This window comes from Neofelis nebulosa, chromosome 2 (assembly GCF_028018385.1).
Source record: "Neofelis nebulosa isolate mNeoNeb1 chromosome 2, mNeoNeb1.pri, whole genome shotgun sequence".
NCBI lineage: Eukaryota > Metazoa > Chordata > Mammalia > Carnivora > Felidae > Neofelis > Neofelis nebulosa.
In genome coordinates, this window is record NC_080783.1 from 22,955,261 (window position 1) to 22,975,718 (window position 20,458).

A 20,458-nucleotide genomic window follows, 5' to 3' on the forward strand; every position below is an offset into this window, starting at 1 on the left:
CACTTCATGGAGAAATCCTCCCTGAACATCTTCTCAAAAGTAATATTCCACCTTATCACTCTCCACTCTCTTGTCTTAAGTTTTCATAGTACTTATCACCACTTGGCATATATGTTGGTATAGATTCTATTAGTTATTTATCATCTGTCTCCCCTTGAGCTTTCTCCCCTAAGTCAAATGTTAAGTTCCATGAGAGCAGAAAAATATATATAAGTATATATAATATTCACTTTTCTGTCCTCAGCATCTAGAATAGGGGAAAATAAATATTTCTTGAAAGAATCAAGAACATCAAAGAGACAAGGGCCACAAATGTTCATTGACTGATGAATGGATAAAGAAGATATGGTGTATATATATATATATATATATATATACACACACACACACACACACAAACACACACATATATATACATGCATACACACACATATATATGCATATACATATATGCATATATACATACATATATGTATACACACACTCACATATATGTATAATATACATACACAATGGAATATTACTCGGCAATCAAAAAGAATAAAATCTTGCCATTTGCAAGGACGTGGATGGAATTAGAGTGCATTATGCTAAGCAAAATAAGTCAGTCAGAGAAAGACAAACATCATAGTCAGTCAGAGAAAGACTTCATTAATATGTAGAATTTAATACACAAAACATATTAACATAACATAAAGGAAGGGAAGCAAAAATAACATAGAAACAGAGAGAGACAAGCCATAAGAAACTCTTAAACATAGAGAACAAACTGAGGGTTGCTGGAGGGGTTTTGGGTGGGGAGATGGGCTAAATGGGCAAAGGGCGTTAAGGAAGACACTTGTTGGGATGAACACAGGGTGTTCTATGTAAGTGATGAATTGCTAAATTTTATTCCTGAAATCATTGTTACATTATATGTTAACTAACTTGGATGTAAACTAAAAAGAAAGAGAGAGAGAGAGAGAAGGACCAGAAAGGTATCAGAAAGGCATTGTATTGGTTAATTTTTTGTGTCAACTTGGCTAGACCATGGTATCCAAGGTACCCAGTCTTTTTTCTAGAGTTTTTAAAACACCAGTCTAATTGTTACTGTAAAGGTATTTTATATGTGATTAATATTTAAATCAGTAGACTTTGAGTAAAGCAAACAACCCTCCATAATGTGGGCAGGCCTCATCCATTAGGTGAAGGTCTTAAGAAATAAAGACTAAGGTCCCTAGAGAATAAAAGAATATGTCTCTATACTGTCTTTGGATACAAGCTGCACACACACACACATACCCCTTACTGACTCTGTTTCTCTGGATAAGCCTGACTAATATAAGCATTTTCTATGCATGTATATTGATGTAGAAAAAAGGTCACTATATTAAATAGATTAAATTATCATTTTAAAGACACAAAATCAGATTGAAAAAAAAAGCAAAAATTAAAAAGAAAACAAAAAAAAATCCCACAAAAAAGATATGAAAAAAGATCTCTCTTATAGAGAGAAAGATTATCGGGGAAATATGATCCCCTTCAAAAAAAATAGGGTACCAAATTTACTGTGAAACAAAAATGGAACTTAAGGAAAAATCATTATGAAGGTCATGTTATAGGTTGATAAAAGGAAGAAAAGATCAATAAAGTATAGTGATTATGAATATATGTATCTAAAAATACAGCCTCAAAATATATGCAGCAAAAACTGAATTACAAAGATAAATTAATTAATACTTGTGGTGAAGGACTTTAATATATTCATCTTAGAAACTGAGAGCTCAAGCAGTCAAAATATAAGAAATGTTATAGGGGCGCCTGGGTGGCTCAGTCGGTTGAGCATCTGACTTCGCTCAGTCATGATCTCACAGTTTGTGAATTCGAGCCCCATGTCAGGCTATGTGCTGACAGCTTGAAGTCCGGAGCCTGCTTTAGAGTCTGTGTCTCCTCCTCTCTCTGCCCCTCCCCTGCTCATGCTCTGTCTCTCTCTGTTTCTCAATAATAAATAAACATTAAAAAATTAAAAAAAATGTTATAAAAGATTTAAATAACTAGTAAATAAGCTCAAACTAAGAGTTTCATAAAAATGTTTGAATCTACAAGGCATACAATATATGCATTCTTTTTGATTACACAAGGAACATTGAACAAATTGTCTATATTAGAAGCCACAGAAGATCAACTTAATGCAAAGCATGTTCTCTAACATAATTTAATACAAATTGAAATTTAACAAAGGATAACTCTAAAAACTCTAGGAAACAGGAAGCCCACTAAATACTTTTAAAAAAGAATAACAAAGAGACTGGTTGCACATTCATATATATTAATACTAGAACATCTAGTAATAAAAATAGAAGTGTACCAGCTCAAAAACAATATTACCAAAAGATTAGAAAAAAGACTGCCTCTCTATGTGTACGAGGTTGGTATATGACAGAAGTAATAGCACAGATAAGTGAGGTAAGTTTTAATTGTATAGTTGAGAGTATTAGGAAAACTGTATTACTGACAGAAAAATTAAGTTGGGTCTCCCACTGTGGACATTAGATTATTGTTCTCAACTACTTGCTTTTTTCCTATATTGGGATTTAAAATCTCCAGCAAAAGGAAGAAGCCAAACTTTTACTATTTGCAAATGACATGATACTCTATGTAGAAAACCCAAAGAACTCCACCAAAAAGTTGCTAGAACTGATACATGAATTCAGCAAAGTCATAGGATATAAAATCAATGTACAGAAATCTGTTGCATTTCTATATACCAATAATGAAGCAGCAGAAAAAGAAATCAAGTATTGATACCATTTACAACTGCACCCAAAACAATAAGATACCCAGGAATAGACCTAAACAAAGAGGTAAAAGATCTACATTCTAAAAACTATAGAACACTTATGAAACAAATTGAAGATGGGGGACACCTGAGTGGCTCTGTGGCTTAAGTGTCCGACTCTTGATTTTGGCTCAGGTCATGGTCTCCTGGTTCTTAAAATGAGTCCTGCGTTGGGATTCTCTCTCCCTCTCTCTGCCCATCCCTGGCGCTCTCTCTCTCTCTCTCTCTCTCTCTCTCTCTCTCTCCATATAGGTATAACATATTATACATACATTACTCAGCCATCAAAAAGAATGAAATCTTGCCATTTGCAATGACATAGATAGAGCTAGAGTGTATTATGTTATGTGAAACAAGCTTAGGCATCTAAGTGGCTTTGGGCTTAGCTTATTACTCACTATGAATATACTGTGGACAAGCAGATGATATTCGTCACATCCAAAAGAAGATTTAAAAGTGATTGCATTATTTGGTTTTTATTTCCTGTTGTGCTTACTGTTTAAGGATCACATGTCCTGCATAGATGCCCTGGCGTCCATAATGAGAAGACACAATGGAGTTCAGCTGAGCCCAGAAAGTACCTCAGGCCTAAGTTACCTAAAACTCTCTGCAAGTGAAAAAAAGCAAATGCTCAGAAAGATTCTGAGTTTGTTATTGCAGGAGACACTGACTTACTGAAAACACCTCCCTGTACCTTGAACCAAAGACATAAGTTGTAAAAATAAAGACATAAAGAGGAAGATACAGGAGAATACTTTTGTGACCTAGCATTGGGGAAATATTCTTATCTTCCAAAGGTAAAAGAAAACAGTTTTGACTACAGTAAATTTAAAGATTTCAATTCAATAAAAAATACCATAGAAAAATCAGCAAACAGACAACTCTTTGGAAGAAATCTACATTTGAAGTCAATAATAGATTAATATACAGATATTATTGCAAAATCACAGTCCCCAGAGAAAGTAAACCCAATAGAAGAAATGGGCAAAGGCAATTAATTCACAGATGAGGAAACCTGAAAGACTGAAAAGTATTATAAAAAGATGTTCAGCATCACTAGTAATTAGGCATATGCAATGTGTACAGTACCCACTATACTGGAAGATTTAGAAAATCAATTACTTCTTGTCTTAGTCTGTTTGGGCCATAATAACAAAATATCACAGACTGGGCAGTTTAACAACAAAAATTTATTTTCTCACAGTTCTGGTGGCTGGAAAGCCAAGATCAGGGTACTAGCACGGTTAGGTTCCAGTGAAGGCTTTCTTCCTGGCTTTCATATGCTTTCTTCCTGAGCGCTCACATAGCCCTTCCTTATACATGTGCATGCCTCTTCTTATAACACCACCAATTCTATTGGATTATGGCACCAATCTTAGGACTTCATTTAACCTCAACTAACCTCCTAAAAGCCCTGCCTCCAAATACAGTCACATGAGTGGTTAGGACTTCAACATATGGATTTGGGGAGGGACACAATTCAGTCCATAATACTACTAAATGTTGATGATGAGAATTCTTGAAGGACCGTAAACTAGTGTAGTGATTCTGAAAAGCAGTGTGACAGCGCTTGGGGAAATTAATGTACTCTCTGTGGCATAGCAAGTCCTCTGCAGAGAAACTCTCAGAAGCCTGCCACCAGTATATGTATGAGGATATTTAGTACAGCATAACTTGAAGTAGCAGGGTCTTATGGAGAACTTAGGTGCCCATCACTAATACAATGGATGAATAAAATAATAAGGTGAATAAAATAGAATACTATCCAGTAGACCTGACAGGCATATATTAATATGAATAAAACTTAAAAACACAGTATTTAATAAAAAAGCAAGAAACCAAATGCAATGTATGACAAAATATAGTTTTTAGAAGCCTTAGATATGCACATACACAAAATAATTCCATATATTCTTCAAAGATACCTAGAAATCTCAGGGAACATATCAGGCATTTAAAATATTCCATGGAAGGTGGGGGAGAATGACAGTAAGGATGGGACAGTAAGGATGAAAGGAGAAAATAATGGAATCTGATAATTGTCTATTTTATACTGAAAAGTCTGATTAACTCTGCTCTCTGTGCATGAGGAAGAGGAAGATAAAGAAGAGAGGGGATAAAATGAATGAAGAGAAGGGAGATAAACAAGAGAAAGAGAAAAAAAGACACAGGCAAAAAAGGAAGGAAGACAGAAGCAGCAGAAGTATCCATTGTCATAACTAAATTCTGATAAGGGTAAATGGATCCTAATGCAGTATGAATGAAGGAACAAATCAAACATTATGGGAGGCATAATGAAAGGATAACATAAGAAAGCAGCAGTAATCGATAGGCCAAATTAAACCAAGTCCATGAGAACAGAAATGGGTGATTATATGGTTAACATTATAAGAGTACCCATCTTTTTTCTACAGTTCCATACACAGCTACAGGATGCTATTCTTTGCAAATAATGGCATGTATAGTTTATTTTATGAAGAACAGTGTGACTTTGTTTTCAACACTCCCAGTTATGACCTGCAGATTCATGTCTATGGCTTCAGTTGACTTTGTAGACATAATCTCACCTATCTCTTTCCCAGAATTTGGAACAGTGCCTGGCAGATAGTAGGCTTACATGAAATACTTGTCAACTACATTGCATAATTTCTAACATTAGATCAACAAAAATACAAGATAAAGAATGGTAAAATTCTTGGATAAAGAAGACATGGCCTGAAATGCTGATCTATTATTACAAGGTGTTTATCAAACTCATTATTTCAAAACATCAACAGAGTGTTGATTTTGTTAATACCAATATGACGCTATGTCTTCTTTTCAATGTTTTTTTTTTCTTTTGGTGGAAAAGTACATGGTAAAGGATGTTGCATGAAGATGAATTTAAACAATTTTTATTTATAGACCTCTTATATTACAAGTGAGAAAAGATACTTCTAGGCTCAATCAGATTTGAGTAAATCATATTTGAATATTGTTCAAAATTCAATTTTAGATAAATATAACTGCGAGTTATCACAAGTACCAACTGTGCAGCTCCATCTACAAGAGTAGCATGCTATTTGTTCTGGGTTGATTTGCACATCTGTTGAACTGCAACTTCTCTTAAGGATTATCCTATTAAAAAGTGCCAGCTTGGCAAATTAAAGATGATTATCTATTCAGTTTTGTATACACCATCTATTAAAAAGAAGACAAATTCTTGGGCTATATGACTTTAGGTCATGAAGTGTGAAGTGTGTGTAGATTGAAAATTTTAACTGTTTAATTTTAAATCTGATAACTATTATATGCTATTAAATTAACACATTCCTCATGATACTATAACTTCGTACCTCTGAAAAATTCAAAGGTCTAATTATGCTTCATTTCTTTATACAAATACATTTTTCTTGACTAATATATGCATAAAATGTCATTAGTCATACTTTAAAATGATCTATGCTAGCACATACATGTAATTTTTATTACATCTGCAAACATATAAGTATAGGTATTTATATGCATTGGGATATATTACTGCCTAGATGATATTAAGATACACTTATTCATGCAACTAATTTCTCATACTTGCTACACGGATACAAATCTTTTTGATTTCTTAAATGTGTTGAAAATAATTTGGCATTAGCACATTAACTATAATATGTATATAACTACTGTAAATGCATTTGAAAAAAAATGTTTCTTACATTAATACTACAAAACAAATCTTCATTAAATATGATGACACTAATTTAGCATTTGTCATTATTTGGACATTTGCCAGATTTAAATTGTTTGTATATAATCGTATATAATTACATATGTAAGCTTTGTAACAATTTCCAAGGACACATAATGAAATCATTTCCAAATGCCTTTTTGACATGCTGATAATGTTACATTTATACTTCTATGTAGTACAACTACAACCAGAGAGCTAAGCAATAATTATTAAAATACTTACTTAAAAAATATTGCAGAAAATTAAGAAATTAACAACACATATGTGATTTCTTTGTATCACCCAGGCAATTGCAATTGCTGATTATACTTGTATAATGCTGCAATTTGTAAGATTAATAAGTTATGTCTTGGTCTGATTTAATCAGAAAGAGACAGATTCTTACTATCTTATATAGTCCTGTAAGAAGAGTTTGATCAAGCCATAACTTATTAAAATGTTGGGAATTATGCTTTTTTTTTTTTTGGCCAAAATTCTTGTTGGTTCAGAGACTGAATGTGTTGTTGGGTGTGCAAGAATAAAAGTTTTGTATTGCTGAACAATACTATTATCGTTTAAATGTGAGGCCCAATTTTTAAATAAACTTGATGTTTTTAATAGATTGTATCTCCTTTTTGGATCAAGGGAGAGTGAAGTGTTTCACTTACATTTTGATATTTTATTTTCAAGTTGTAAGTAATATAAAAAGCATTTAAGTTTTATTTTAGAATATATTTTTACCTCAGAACACCATGTCCTAATGAACACAGGGAGATACAATGTGAAACTCAGGTTGTAAACCTAGTTGATTAAGTCACCTATCCAAACCTTTCATTTTAGAGATAATAAAGTTGAGGTCAACAAAGATTAAGTGTCCTGTTCAATTTCATGTTACAAATCATAGATGAATATAACTTTTTAGAGCCTCATCTTGGGTTGGGCTTGACTCAAATGGTCTTTTCTGACTTATAAGATGGCAATAATTTCTAGACTTTTCTAAAAATCAATCCTAATTCAAGTATCTGTGAGTACTGGTGATATGAAAGCATTATTTTTAAAACTATGAACACAATTCCATAAGGGAGTCTTCATAATTTGTGCAATGATGTTGTCATTCGATTAAGAATACAACCTTCCAAACATAATATCTGAAAGAAAAAGACTTTGTAACATGTATAAATTCTACTATACTTTGAAAAAGCCACTAAGTTTTATTTATATTAATCTTTCATAATTTATGTAATTCAAATGCTAATTTTATCTCAGAATTTATGATCCATGTTGGGGATGATAATCTAGTACTTAGCAACTGCTATGGCATTGCCATCAACTGGTCAGAATGGATGGTACACTAATCAGAACAGTTCATGACTATAACACTTTGTACAACTATGAATGTTCTCCCTGAATAAATGTATCTTTGGTCAAGATGACTTTAATTAGAGTTTTCAAGGAATTCCCACTATTATCAGCATGTTATTTTCCATACTTGCTCTAGGGTAAATAAAATTGCTTCTAACATAGGACATTGCATGAAAAAAAACAAAGAGAAAAAATAGGTTGTTTTTTTTTCTGCAGATGAACTGTAACCAGTCTCTATGAATCTCTAAAATTTTTATTTACAATCTCCTAGAGCTAAAAATGAAACGAAATGAAATTCAGGCTCTCACAGGACTGTACCAACATGTGTAGTTATTACTATGTATGCTTAATTAAAGCTCTCAAAACCCTTTAAAATGGGAGAAATGGAACCAAACTCAGAGTGTTGTGATGGTTAAAAGAGAAAGCACCTTGTTCAGTTCCTACAGCATAGTATGCTTCATTCCAGGCATTAATCATACACTTGGGTCTCAAGGGATATACACAATCTGACTTCCTTCAGTTCTTCCAGTTCCTTTTTCCTTCAGAGAAGCCCATATTCTACTTATGCGCAAAATAGGTTTGTATACACAACAGAGCCACGCAAACAGGGAAGGAAATAATGGGATTATAAATAATTGAGTAGAGTCATCTGGTCACTTCTTCTCTCATAGTTTATCCTCTTTCCTTGTGGCTTTCCTTCTGTGGGAAATTGACATGGTAGAATGGGCTTCCTCTTAGGAAGAGCAACTTAGGTTAACTGCCTTATGCCTTAGAGATTAAGTTAGCTTGGTTTCTTCCATTCTTATTTCAGTTTTTAATCAGTCCAGGATTTAAATAAATGGCAGAAAGAGAGGCCCTGCAAGTACTCATATAATCCAGCCCTGCCTGATTACTCCGAAAAGAGTTAATATTGAAGTGTGGGGTTGGAGTTCTGAATCCCATTAGGAAGATACAGGCACTTAAAATACTCTGTTGTGCATAAGACACATCAGAAACCTGGCAGATTATTAGGTTATTAACACTAGGTTATTTTTCTGGGGAGATTCCCTTTGTTGTTGTTGTTTCTTTCAGAGACCACAAATTGACAACTGGTGACAAGATTCTATGTCTTAGTCAGCTTTGAGCCAAACACTGCCAAGTGGTCATTAGTGGAATTATTTCACTGTCCATAGCAAATGAATCATTTCTCTAACAATATCGTATATCAGTATGAAACCAAATACTGTTAGTAAAGTGAGAGGCAGAATAATATAAAGTTTAAGTTTTAGTTCCTGGAATCAGACCTGCCAGATTTGAAATCTGACTCTATTTGATCAGCTAGGTGTCACTGGGCTTGTTCTTAACTTCTTTATGTCCCAGCTTCCTCACCTGGAAAAAAAAGTGGCAGCTACAACAATTTCATTGAATTTAGAGAAGACTAAACAGGTCTTTAGACTCTAGAAGACTAAACATGTGAGCCAACTCAGGTGGTTCAAAAACATTGGTGAAGGGACTTGATCTGGAGGTGTGGGCTTATGTTGCCTCACAACTGAGGTGATACCCTTCTAAGCACTCTACTAAGGCAGTTTTCTCTGTAAAGGGCCATATATTAAATATTTTAGGCTTCCTAGGCCATATGGTCTCTGTTGCAAATACTCACCTCTGCTCTTATAGTGTGAAATCAGCCTTAGAAAATATGTAACTAAATGGCTGTGGCTGTGTTCCATTAAAACTATATATAAATACAGGCCAAGCTGGCCCATGAACAGTAGTTTGCCAATCTCTGCTCTACCTAGTGTTCTTCTGAACTGCAAGGTTTTTCCAATCTGATTGGTGGATATACAACTATTCTTAGGCTGGGTGATCTCTGTATTTTTCCTGTTCAGTGTTCAGAGAGATTTTCACTTAGTCTGTCAAGTATTGATCCTTATTTAGCTAAAGACAGGAGGGGATCTTCTGCAAATCTCCAGACCCCTCTTTCTGTGCTGCAGATTCTAACTGGTGTGGTCTCCCTGGACTGCCCACTCTTTCTCCTCAGCTCTGAAAGACTGCCAGTTTTCTCTTTGGTTTCCATCTGTCCTGAGTATTCTACGGCAGGCATAGGGCTCATCTCATTTACTTTCCATCTCTCAGGTGTTCTTGTCTTTCATTGCCCAGTATTCCATGTCTGAAAACCAGTTTCATATATTTTGTTTTTTCTTAGTTGTTTCAGGTGGTATGGTAAATCTGGTCTTGTTATTCCATCTTGGCTGGAAGTGGAAGTCTCAATAGGTTTTTAATATGTTACATACAAGGAAACTGAGGCTCAGAAATATTTAGAAATTTCACCAAGACCATTTGGCTAGAAAGGAGTGGAGACAAAATTCAAAACCAGGGCTTCTAACTTCTAAGTGAGTGCTTTCTCCACTAGGCTACACTGCTTCCATAAAAAGAAATTAACCACAATCTGTCTTTTAAATACAAAACAATGAACTGTAGCTTTTATGGAAAGAAACCGATAAATCCAATGTGAAACAAAGATTTTGGGGGTTATTTTATTATGTTTGAATAATTTCAGAGGGATCTCATGCTTTTTATGTTTTCCAATGGGGTCATTTTTTCTATTTTAGCATTTATTTGTGGTTCTGCTTATGGAGAATATTAGGATTGCCTCCAAATGAGGAGAAGTCTTGCCCATTTTGATGATCTGATACTGATAAGCTTCCTACTGGAAAGTCCCCAGCTGGCTTAAACTTCAGCTCCTGCTTTTTCTAGGGATGTGACTCTTTTGCAAATATACCAGAATTATCTTTTACAAAGGAGGGACAAATATTGCTACACTACATAAAAACATGATGAAATGAGAGATGTGGACAAGTTTATGTATAAACTCTTACAGTTAGTTTTTATTACTTTCACTATGCAAATTCATTTAACATTTTCTGAAATAGTAATAAATTTTTTATGGTAAAATATATGGCATTTGAATATGCCAAGTGAGAGAGATTATTTAGATAGTGAATATTCACAAAAATATGTAGCATTATATTACCAGGATGCTCTCAGTTTAATGAGAAAGGAACACTTATCCCTTTACAAATACTAATACGCATATAATACGCAGGTATATATACACAGATAATCTGTGCATATCACAAGCAATGTATTTGCAAGTAAAACATTAAGTAAATAATACTATACCACATACAACTCCTCTTTTAAATGTGTGAGAAGCTAGTTTTCTACAACAGAGAAGCTAAATTCTAGATGATGATTCATGCATCTTTAAATCTTTTTATTTTAATTATATATATAATATTTTATATAACTTCACTTCTTAAACATTTAGTTATTTCTAATATTACATGAAAAGGAGGTTTTGACCCTTGTTTCTTTTAAAATTTATTTATTAGTGTTTATACTTTGACTAGAAATCACCTATAGTAGCACACAGCCTTGAGCATCTTACTTGCACACTGATATATTCACACATTTTTCTCACCCCTAATATGAATGGGATGACTTATAAGATCCCTTCCAGCTAAGATGAAACATGGTAGGTGACTGTACTAGGATTTCCTCATTATAGACTATACATCATCCCTTTGAAACACATTAGAACACTGTAAGATAATTATTTCTTCCATTATTTCTATGAGGACACTACATTCAAGGAATTTAAATTTACTTAATGCCTAAAAAGTGGTGAAGAACTAAGGATCTGAATTATAGTCTATGCTCTTTTCCTACATGATTGGTTTTCAAAATTTTTTATCAATGATATATTTTTAAAATGATACACTAGGAGGAATCTCAGTTTCAAAACAGATCAAGAACTATTTAATTATATATATTTATACATACTTTTATAAATTCAAAATGAAAATATTTACTTATGAGGTTAATAAATAATGAGGCAATTTTGATATGCCTAAAAATTTGAAATCAAACATTATGGACAACAGTTTCAGCCTTTCAATGACCTCTAATCCTATTTATTTCTATACTATGTTGGATTTGCAGTGACAAGAAAATCCTTATTTATAAAGATAAGTCATTGTATTTGGGAACATCTTTTTAAACAACACACCTCATAATCTCAAGATGCTCTTCAATTAAACTGATCCAGAGACAAGAAATATGATTTGAAATTTTTGTTTATATGACGATTATTTAGAATATCTAACAACTAAATATCTTAGACAGAATGTTATCAATGTTTCTACATTTATTATGACATTACATGTATATTTTCAATATCTTTTCCTTAAGTCCAGGGACATAGCTTAGATAGAGGCAAGAGCCTGTCTCACACTAGTTGAGTCCTAAACATATATAACTGCATGATTTAATTCTGTCACATAATTTTGACCTAAAAACTTGATTTGGCACAACTTAACTAATGTGAGCCCTATGTTTATTGTTTTCAATAGTGTCAATATCCTCTTTTTATCTTTTTGTGGAAAATAATTATCAAAAATGCTTTTATTTGCTAACTGCTAGGCATAATAAGTCAAATTAATGTATATTGTGAGCTTATTAAGTTACATTTGATTTTATCCTCATAGTCCAAATATTTTCACGATATTAGTTTATTATACTTTTAATTTAAATAATCTTTTTCTGAATAGATCCATATTAGAAGATATCCATGTGTCCCTATCCTTATTTTGATTTGTTTTGCTCTTGACTTTACTCTGCTTTCCTCTCTTGATATGAACATAATTTCTGTTTTACTTTGTGATTTTCACCTCTCTGTTCAGAGCCTCATTAGACTGACAGCTTTGTTTGTTCTCCCCAGTTCTTTCATTTTTTGATATATTTTAACCTTTTTAAATGAAGAATCACTGAAGACATCTCTTCTACAGAAGAACAAATATCCCATTATTCAATGAGAAAAAGGCTTATGATGCTAATTTCTCAAACACATAGAACTAAAATTAATTATAGTATGTTCCTTGAAGAAATGGTCAAAGGGATGGGAAGGTCAGGTTGAAAATATATTTCTTCAAACTGATGAAGTGTTTTCATTAACAGGGTCCCTACTTTACACTTTTTTGTCTTTTATGTTTCTCATTGTATTGCCCTTGATTCTTATGCTTTTCTTAATTTTAGTTTATAATCAAGAGTATAGCAATCATGGAGAGAAAAACTAGGTTTGTTGTAGCAAGCACTTTAAGATGATATTGACTTGTAAGAAAGTAAGACAGGTACTGACGTTTATTTAAATCAGTTCTGCATGACTATGCATAGAAAAGAGATTTGAGTTGATGACAAGGACAGTAGAAAACAAGTAGAAACATATTTAACATTGACAATAAAATCCATATCTCTTATTAGTTGTGTAGCATTTCAAAATACTCTTTACCTTCTATTATTAGCAAATACAGCTAAAAGATTTGAGATTTCAGAATTCAAAAATCAAGGACATGAATCCTTAGATTCTTGCTTGAAACAATAAAAAGTTGTTTAAGGATATAAAAATGTTAATTAAAACTAAGTTAAAGTTCCTTTAGACCTATGATGTCAATGCAGACTCTGTATAGTGAAAAATACAATTTGAAACCTTAGTAGGCCTTCACATTATAAAATAAAATTCTCATAGTTGGGATGTTTTACTCTAAACAATGTTTTCTTTTTTAAATTAAATGGCTTAATGTCAAGAACATTACTAAAAACATTTTAAAAAAACATTGTTAATATGGTTCATATGCCAATCTGTAATGGGAACACAATCTGAAGTTTGTTAAGAAGACAAACTTACTGAATTCTAAGACTTAGATATGTAATGGCAATATCATAAAACCAGTCTTATGAAACACACAATTCTCTTATGGCTCTAGAGTTGCTTCTAGTATCTACATACTTTCTGGACTACAGAATTAGTATGCACTATTTTAAAATAAAACATTATTATTTCCCATACATATTCTATCTTTATTTCTTCTCTAAAATTACCATCTCTATAACTGTGATCTACTACAAATAAATATCAAAGATTTTAAAAACTCACAAAATTTCAAAAAGCTTAAAACATGTATCATACTAGCAGAGGAATGTTATGTTATCTAATAATAGATACACATTATTTAGTATAAGCTATCATTAAAGATACAAATGAAACTATAATTTTAATCTTTTAAATAGATAACTGGAAATATTGTGTGATTTTTAACATCAGTTGATACACTATTCATCAGCAGCAAGTGTAAAATATTTTATCTGAATGACAGTGTTTGTATTACTGCAGAAAAAATGCTGAACACAATCAAATAATAATACTACAATTATTATCATTTATAATATGTATTGTCACACATAAATGCAACAATAAAACACATGTACATTTCAAATTAATTATAACATTAAGAGAATATAGGGTAATTTATTAATTATAAGACAGAAATATTCCATTAAACATGTTTTAAACTCAGTTTTGCTAAACTTTTGTTCTTTTCTATGCTTAGCCATTTTACCTTCAAAAAACCCAATTACTTACCTTGGATGGTGATTCTAAAGGATCTGGACTCCAAATTTTTCATGACACTGTTAGGAACTTCTGTTATCTATATTAGTACATACTTATCTCCTCTATTATTTCTTCCTTTATATTTATGATAAATACAATACTTTTATGATGTTATATGATAATACACATAAAATATATTCTCATACAATATTAAGAACAAAAATTTACATAAGAGGAAACATAATAAAAGTCAGGTGGAAACAGAAAATAGTTTCAGAACCAATGCTGAAGTTGTTAGCTTGGTCACAAATGGTAAACAAAAAAGATCCTACCTGATGAATCAAAGTTCACCTCATTGCCAGGACTTGGACCTACATCAATGGATACAATTGGTAAGAGCTTCCGAAAGTCCCACAGTTTTATTACTCCACAGGCATCACAGGATGCTATCATATGACCCTTTAAAGTAAAAAAAAAAAAAAGAGAGAGAGAGAGAAATGTACATACATACATATATATATTACACACACACATACATGCGCACACACACACACACACACACACATGCACACACACATATATAGTAACAATCAAAAAAGGAAGATTTGTCTTATTTTTCTAAGTTTATATATTTTTAGAGAGAGGGGAGAGAGAATCCGAAGCTGCCTCCACAGAGCCTGATGCAGGGCTTGAATTCATAAACAGTGAGATCATGACATGAGCCAAAATCAAGAGTAGGGCATTTAACCAACTGAGCCACCCAGTAGCCCCAACATTTGTGTTATAATTTTATTAAATCCATAAGGATACACACTTCTAAACTAAAAAGTGTTCATTATATTTTTGTATTAAATATAATAAAATTTTAGGGGCGCCTGGGTGGCGCAGTCGGTTAAGCGGCCGACTTCAGCCAGGTCACGATCTCGCAGTCCGTGAGTTCGAGCCCCGCGTTGGGCTCTGTGCTGACAGCTCGGAGCCTGGAGCCTGTTTCCGATTCTGTGTCTCCCTCTGTCTCTGCCCCTCCCCCGTTCATGCTCTGTCTCTCTCTGTCCCAAAAATAAATAAAAAACGTTGAAAAAAAAATTAAAAAAAAAATAAAATTTTAATAAAAAAATTTAAATATATAAATTCCTACAGTAAATTTTGGAATATGATTTTTCAGGAAATCATTTTGGTTATTTAATTATATTAATTAAATAAATGTCATGTATACGGTATATGCTATCTACACATAAAAACTATATATATGAGAATATTGCACTAAAAGTGCACCTCAGTCTATATACTTGCAATTAGTTAGCATTGATGATTTATACTTCAGATAGGGTAAAAATAAAAACAGAGATAGAAAACTAATAGAAACAAGGAAAGAAGGGTTTTTATCATGGTGCATAGAAGCATTGGGACCAGGTGAAATTGATGGCAAGGAAGCAGTACATATTGTGATCTCTGAGACAAAATTATTAGAAATACTTGGGGCTATTTTGGTAATATAAATGGGATAAGGAAGAAAATAACTGGATAAAGGGGATGGAAAACAAAAGGCAGGGTGAATGGATCCAAGTGTAATGGAAATAGGAGTGGATATTTTCCCAGCATAGAAGTACCAGCTAGGATACATCAGTTTGAAGTTCAAGGTCTGTCTACACCCTTTCTCAAGAGATGTTTATTGAGCATACACTTCATGTCAGATACTGGGATATAGTGATGAGTAACAGGGGTCTTTGCTGTCCAGCAGTTTGTAACCTTTACTCATTCTCATCATAGCATCATTTAATTTTGGTATCCAGTGACCAATTGAAAAGAACCCAGATTATGGGCCATATCAGGCTCATACATAATGTTTATGATAAGTGATTATACTTTATACTATTTTGATTTGATATATACTTTCCCTTTCAGCTCCAGATTCTTTTTTCTTTTTTTTTTTCTTTTTTTTTTTTTTTAAAGAGAGAGAGAATCTTAAACAGACTCCATGCTCAGTGTGGAGCCCCACCCAGGGCTTGATCCCACAACCTTGGGATCATGATCTGAGCCGAAATCAGGAACCAGATGGTCAACCTACTGAGCTACCCAGGCACCCCTCTAGCTTAGTTATTTTTAATGTCAAGTCAAAAATCATTTTCTCACCTTTTTCCTTAATATTCTAAAATGTTAATAACTTGAGTATTGTACAATTCTCCTTACCATTTTGAACTAGTTCACACCATTGTTTTTCTCATTTATTCTTGATTTTTATCCTTTCTGGGGAAAAAAATGTACATCTTGTATGACAGTCCAAGTGGAATCTTTGTTTTTCCCTAAACATACCAGCAATGTAACAAATGCCATCAGTTTTAAAATTCTATGACTGTTGTCACTAGCAAAGCAATACAACTTTGTCCCCAGCCTAATAAATGGGATATTTAATCTTTTTTATGACTTAAAAGGAACATGGAGAACTTGGAATGTTTTCAAATATGTAAACATATTTTGTAGGAATTGTGAACAATCAGTGAATTTAATTTTCAGAAAAGATTAGTTCTCAGAATTAGCAGGGAATATTAATGCTAGAAATTAGAAAGAACCCTTTCCAGATATAAGGGTTTTCAAATATGTTTCAGAGGTGACAGAATGAAATCTTTTTTTCAACTATGAGAACAGAATAGATAAATTTTAATCATAATTTAATTTGGAGGCACTTCTTACTAAAGGCAGGATAGAGAGTTGTGCTTTTCTTGTCTAGGTTGTATGAACTAAAGAATCTTAAAGTGTGGTTTGTATCACTAAATATAAAAATGTGAGGAAAAACACTAAAAATAAAAAGTTTCCATCATTTTGGGGATGAAAATGAGAGTTTCAATAGTCTCAGTATTTTTACATTTAACTGTTACTGTTGCCAAATGATTGGTCCTTAACAGTTTGATAATATTAAAGTAATGAGTCAATACTTGTTAAACATTTAATGAGTCAAGTACTATACTAAAAGATTTATTAATAAATAGTACATATTTAAACCATTTTGAGTAATATCATTTAGGCAAATCTCTACATTTCCCAAGGCACTTAGAAGTCAGGATAAAGTATACACTACAGTAAAAAGAAAATGTAATGACTTATTAAGTGACAGAAATAAATTTGTGTTCAGATTTCATAACTAAGGGATTCTGAGAGATTCTTGGTCGCAAAAGAAAAATTTAGCTATAATTCCATTAGCCAGTGAGGCAGATGCAGTGCTTGCCATAATGCCAGGAGCATAGCAGAATTCAAAAAATATTTAATTTTTGGAGCTTACCTAGAAGTTTTATTTTAGTCCAAGTCCTTCACTAGCAGTCTCAAGACAAATATTAGTTCTGGGGTACGTGGATGGCTTAGTTGGTTAAACATCCGACTCCTGATTTTAGCTCCCGCCATGATCTCACATTTTGTGACTTTGAGCCTCGCACAGGGTTCCACTCTGATGGTGCACAGCCTGCTTGGGATTCTCTCTCTCCCCCTCCTCCACACCCTCTCTTTCTCACACATGTGATATCTCTCTCTCTCAAGAATAAATAAATAAACATTAAAAAAAGATAAATATTAGTTCTAACCGAATGGATCTGAATCACTTAGATAAAAGGAAGAGATAAAAGATGCAGAGAATCCAGAGCCAAAATTTGGGGATTATCTTTAAGACCTGATGTCCCTCCTCCTCCTAAATCAGGAGAATGAGGCCCATCTGCCAACCTCCTTCTATGATGTAGAAGAATATACTAAAATACTGCCAATCCAAACTGCATAGCGTGTTTTGAGGGAGAAGTGTGAGAAAGGGATTACTTGACAACCTGGGGGACAAAGCAGACATTTTATCTAGAATTTATGTCAGGTAAGAAAACAAAGGGAAGCTATAGTTAGGCACTTAACCTAAACAAAGAAAGATCATGTACATAGAAAAAGTTTTTTGCAGAGAGGTGGAATTGTAGGACAATCTTAAAGAAAGTAAAGACTCAAGGATTTTGTGAACCTTTCTAAAATAGAATTCTGATTGTCATCAGTACCGGTACTGATACTGGAGAGGTTACTCAAAAACACTTCAGATCCAGGGATAAGGCGGTTTTTGTGACACTGAATCCCCAGGACCTAGCATAATTCCTGCAACATGTTTGGCATGTGATCTTGAATAAATCACTGAATAAATGAATATAAAGGGAATAGAGAGCAATCAATGTTGACTGTAATTTAAAAGGATTTTTCCCCCAAATACAGAAATGTTAAATGACCTGAAACTCAGAAAAAAAAAGTTTCTGTGATCACAGATTCAAATAGTTAAATAAAGCAAGTAGAATTTAGCAAAGTGCACAAAACATGTAGTTGAAGTAAAAGCGAAGAGTCACGACTCCTGACTCCCTGTTAAAGCCTTTCTATCTCCACCTTAAAGACCTTATAGTGAGAAAAGCCGTATAGACATAGTTAATTATAAGTTAGAGTACAGAAACATAAAATCAAACTAGCCTCATCTAGACTGCTGGAAACATCCTGGAGAACATTTAGCATATGTATTGAGGACCACGAGTATTCACACTTTTGAAACTTTTCATACCTCTGAAATTTATTATGAAATTAGAAAAGAATAAGATGAAAATGAAAGTACCACTATTTATAAGTAATATTTAATATAAAATAATTAATTTAATTAATTAATAATATAATTATAATTATATATAATTATATATATTTAATAATATATCATTATAATTAATAATAAATAATTTAATATATAATATATATAATATAAATATATATTTATATATATTTATATATTTAATTTATTTAATTTACTTATTATATAAATATATATAATTTTTATATATTTATATATATTTTTATATTTATATATTATATATTATATTTATATATTATTTATATATAAATATATATTTATATATATTGATATACTATATATTTATATATTTATATATAAATATATATATTATATAAATTATATATAAATATATTAATTTATTTTATTTAATATATAAATATATATAATATAAATATATATTTCATATATAATATATTTAATAATATATAATTATAATTAATAATAATTAAATAATTTAATTACTAATTGCATAATTAAATAATTAACTAATATAAAATATACTTATAAAACAAATATAAATTAATAAATAAGTAAAATGGAAACAAGTGAAACTTGTAATAATCTAATATGGAAGAAATGAACCTTGAGCTGCTGTGGATCCAGAAAACTGCTAGAGGCAACTTTCATGCAAATGACACCAACAACAGCAAGAAGACAAGCAGACTGAAGTGCTATCTGTCTCCACAGAGGTTCCAAGCATATTTATATATTGTAAAACAAACAGAGGAAAGGAGAAAACGGGGATGCTAATGAAGTCATTTCTAATTTAAATGAATTATTAAAAATTATTTTCATAAACCAATAATGTTCCTTAATGTAAAGATATTTTATAGCTTCATATAACTTTCAAAAACAATTTTCTAAGCTTGGGCATTAACATCATTTGGGGTTAAGAGGCTATTTTTTTTTTTCAACGTTTTTTATTTATTTTTGGGACAGAGAGAGACAGACAGAGCATGAACGGGGGAGGGGCAGAGAGAGGGAGACACAGAATCGGAAACAGGCTCCAGGCTCCGAGCCATCAGCCCAGAGCCCGACGTGGGGCTCGAACTCACGGACCGCGAGATCGTGACCTGGCTGAAGTCGGACGCTTAACCGACTGCGACACCCAGGCGCCCCTTTTAATTTTTTTTTTTTTTTTAAGAGGCTATTTTTGAGGTAGGGTAAGAAATGTCACACAGTAATAAAATACTCTATATGAAAGCCTGATCTTTATGTTGTATGTCGGGAGGAGATATAGAAAATCTTAATGTATTGTGGAAAACACAGTCCAATTTGTCCTCTAGATCTTTACTCTGGTGAATCAGCTAAGCAGTTTCTTGGTTCAACTCACTAGATTTTATATATACTTTTATACCTTTATGTTTCTCATTTTCTTTTGGAAAATCAATTTACACAAAAACAATGACACGTAAGTAAGCAAAATATGTTTAGGCCCATAACATTACTTCTTTTCTGCAAAGGTTCTTCAAGGTTGAATAACAGGATATATATATCTGTATCTATATCATCTATATCTGTATC

General features: G+C 32.4%; 1 protein-coding gene across 2 annotated transcripts in view; it reads right to left on the reverse strand.

Annotated features, from left to right (window-relative positions):
- Positions 1–20,458, reverse strand: part of SPAG16 (sperm associated antigen 16) — a 1,005,541-nt gene that overhangs the window by 246,166 nt on the left and 738,917 nt on the right. For both annotated transcript variants that reach the window (XM_058706052.1, XM_058706047.1), the window contains one exon: positions 14,646–14,772. In XM_058706052.1, coding sequence (XP_058562035.1) covers positions 14,646–14,772 — 127 coding nt within the window. The remainder of the gene's footprint in view (positions 1–14,645; positions 14,773–20,458) is intronic.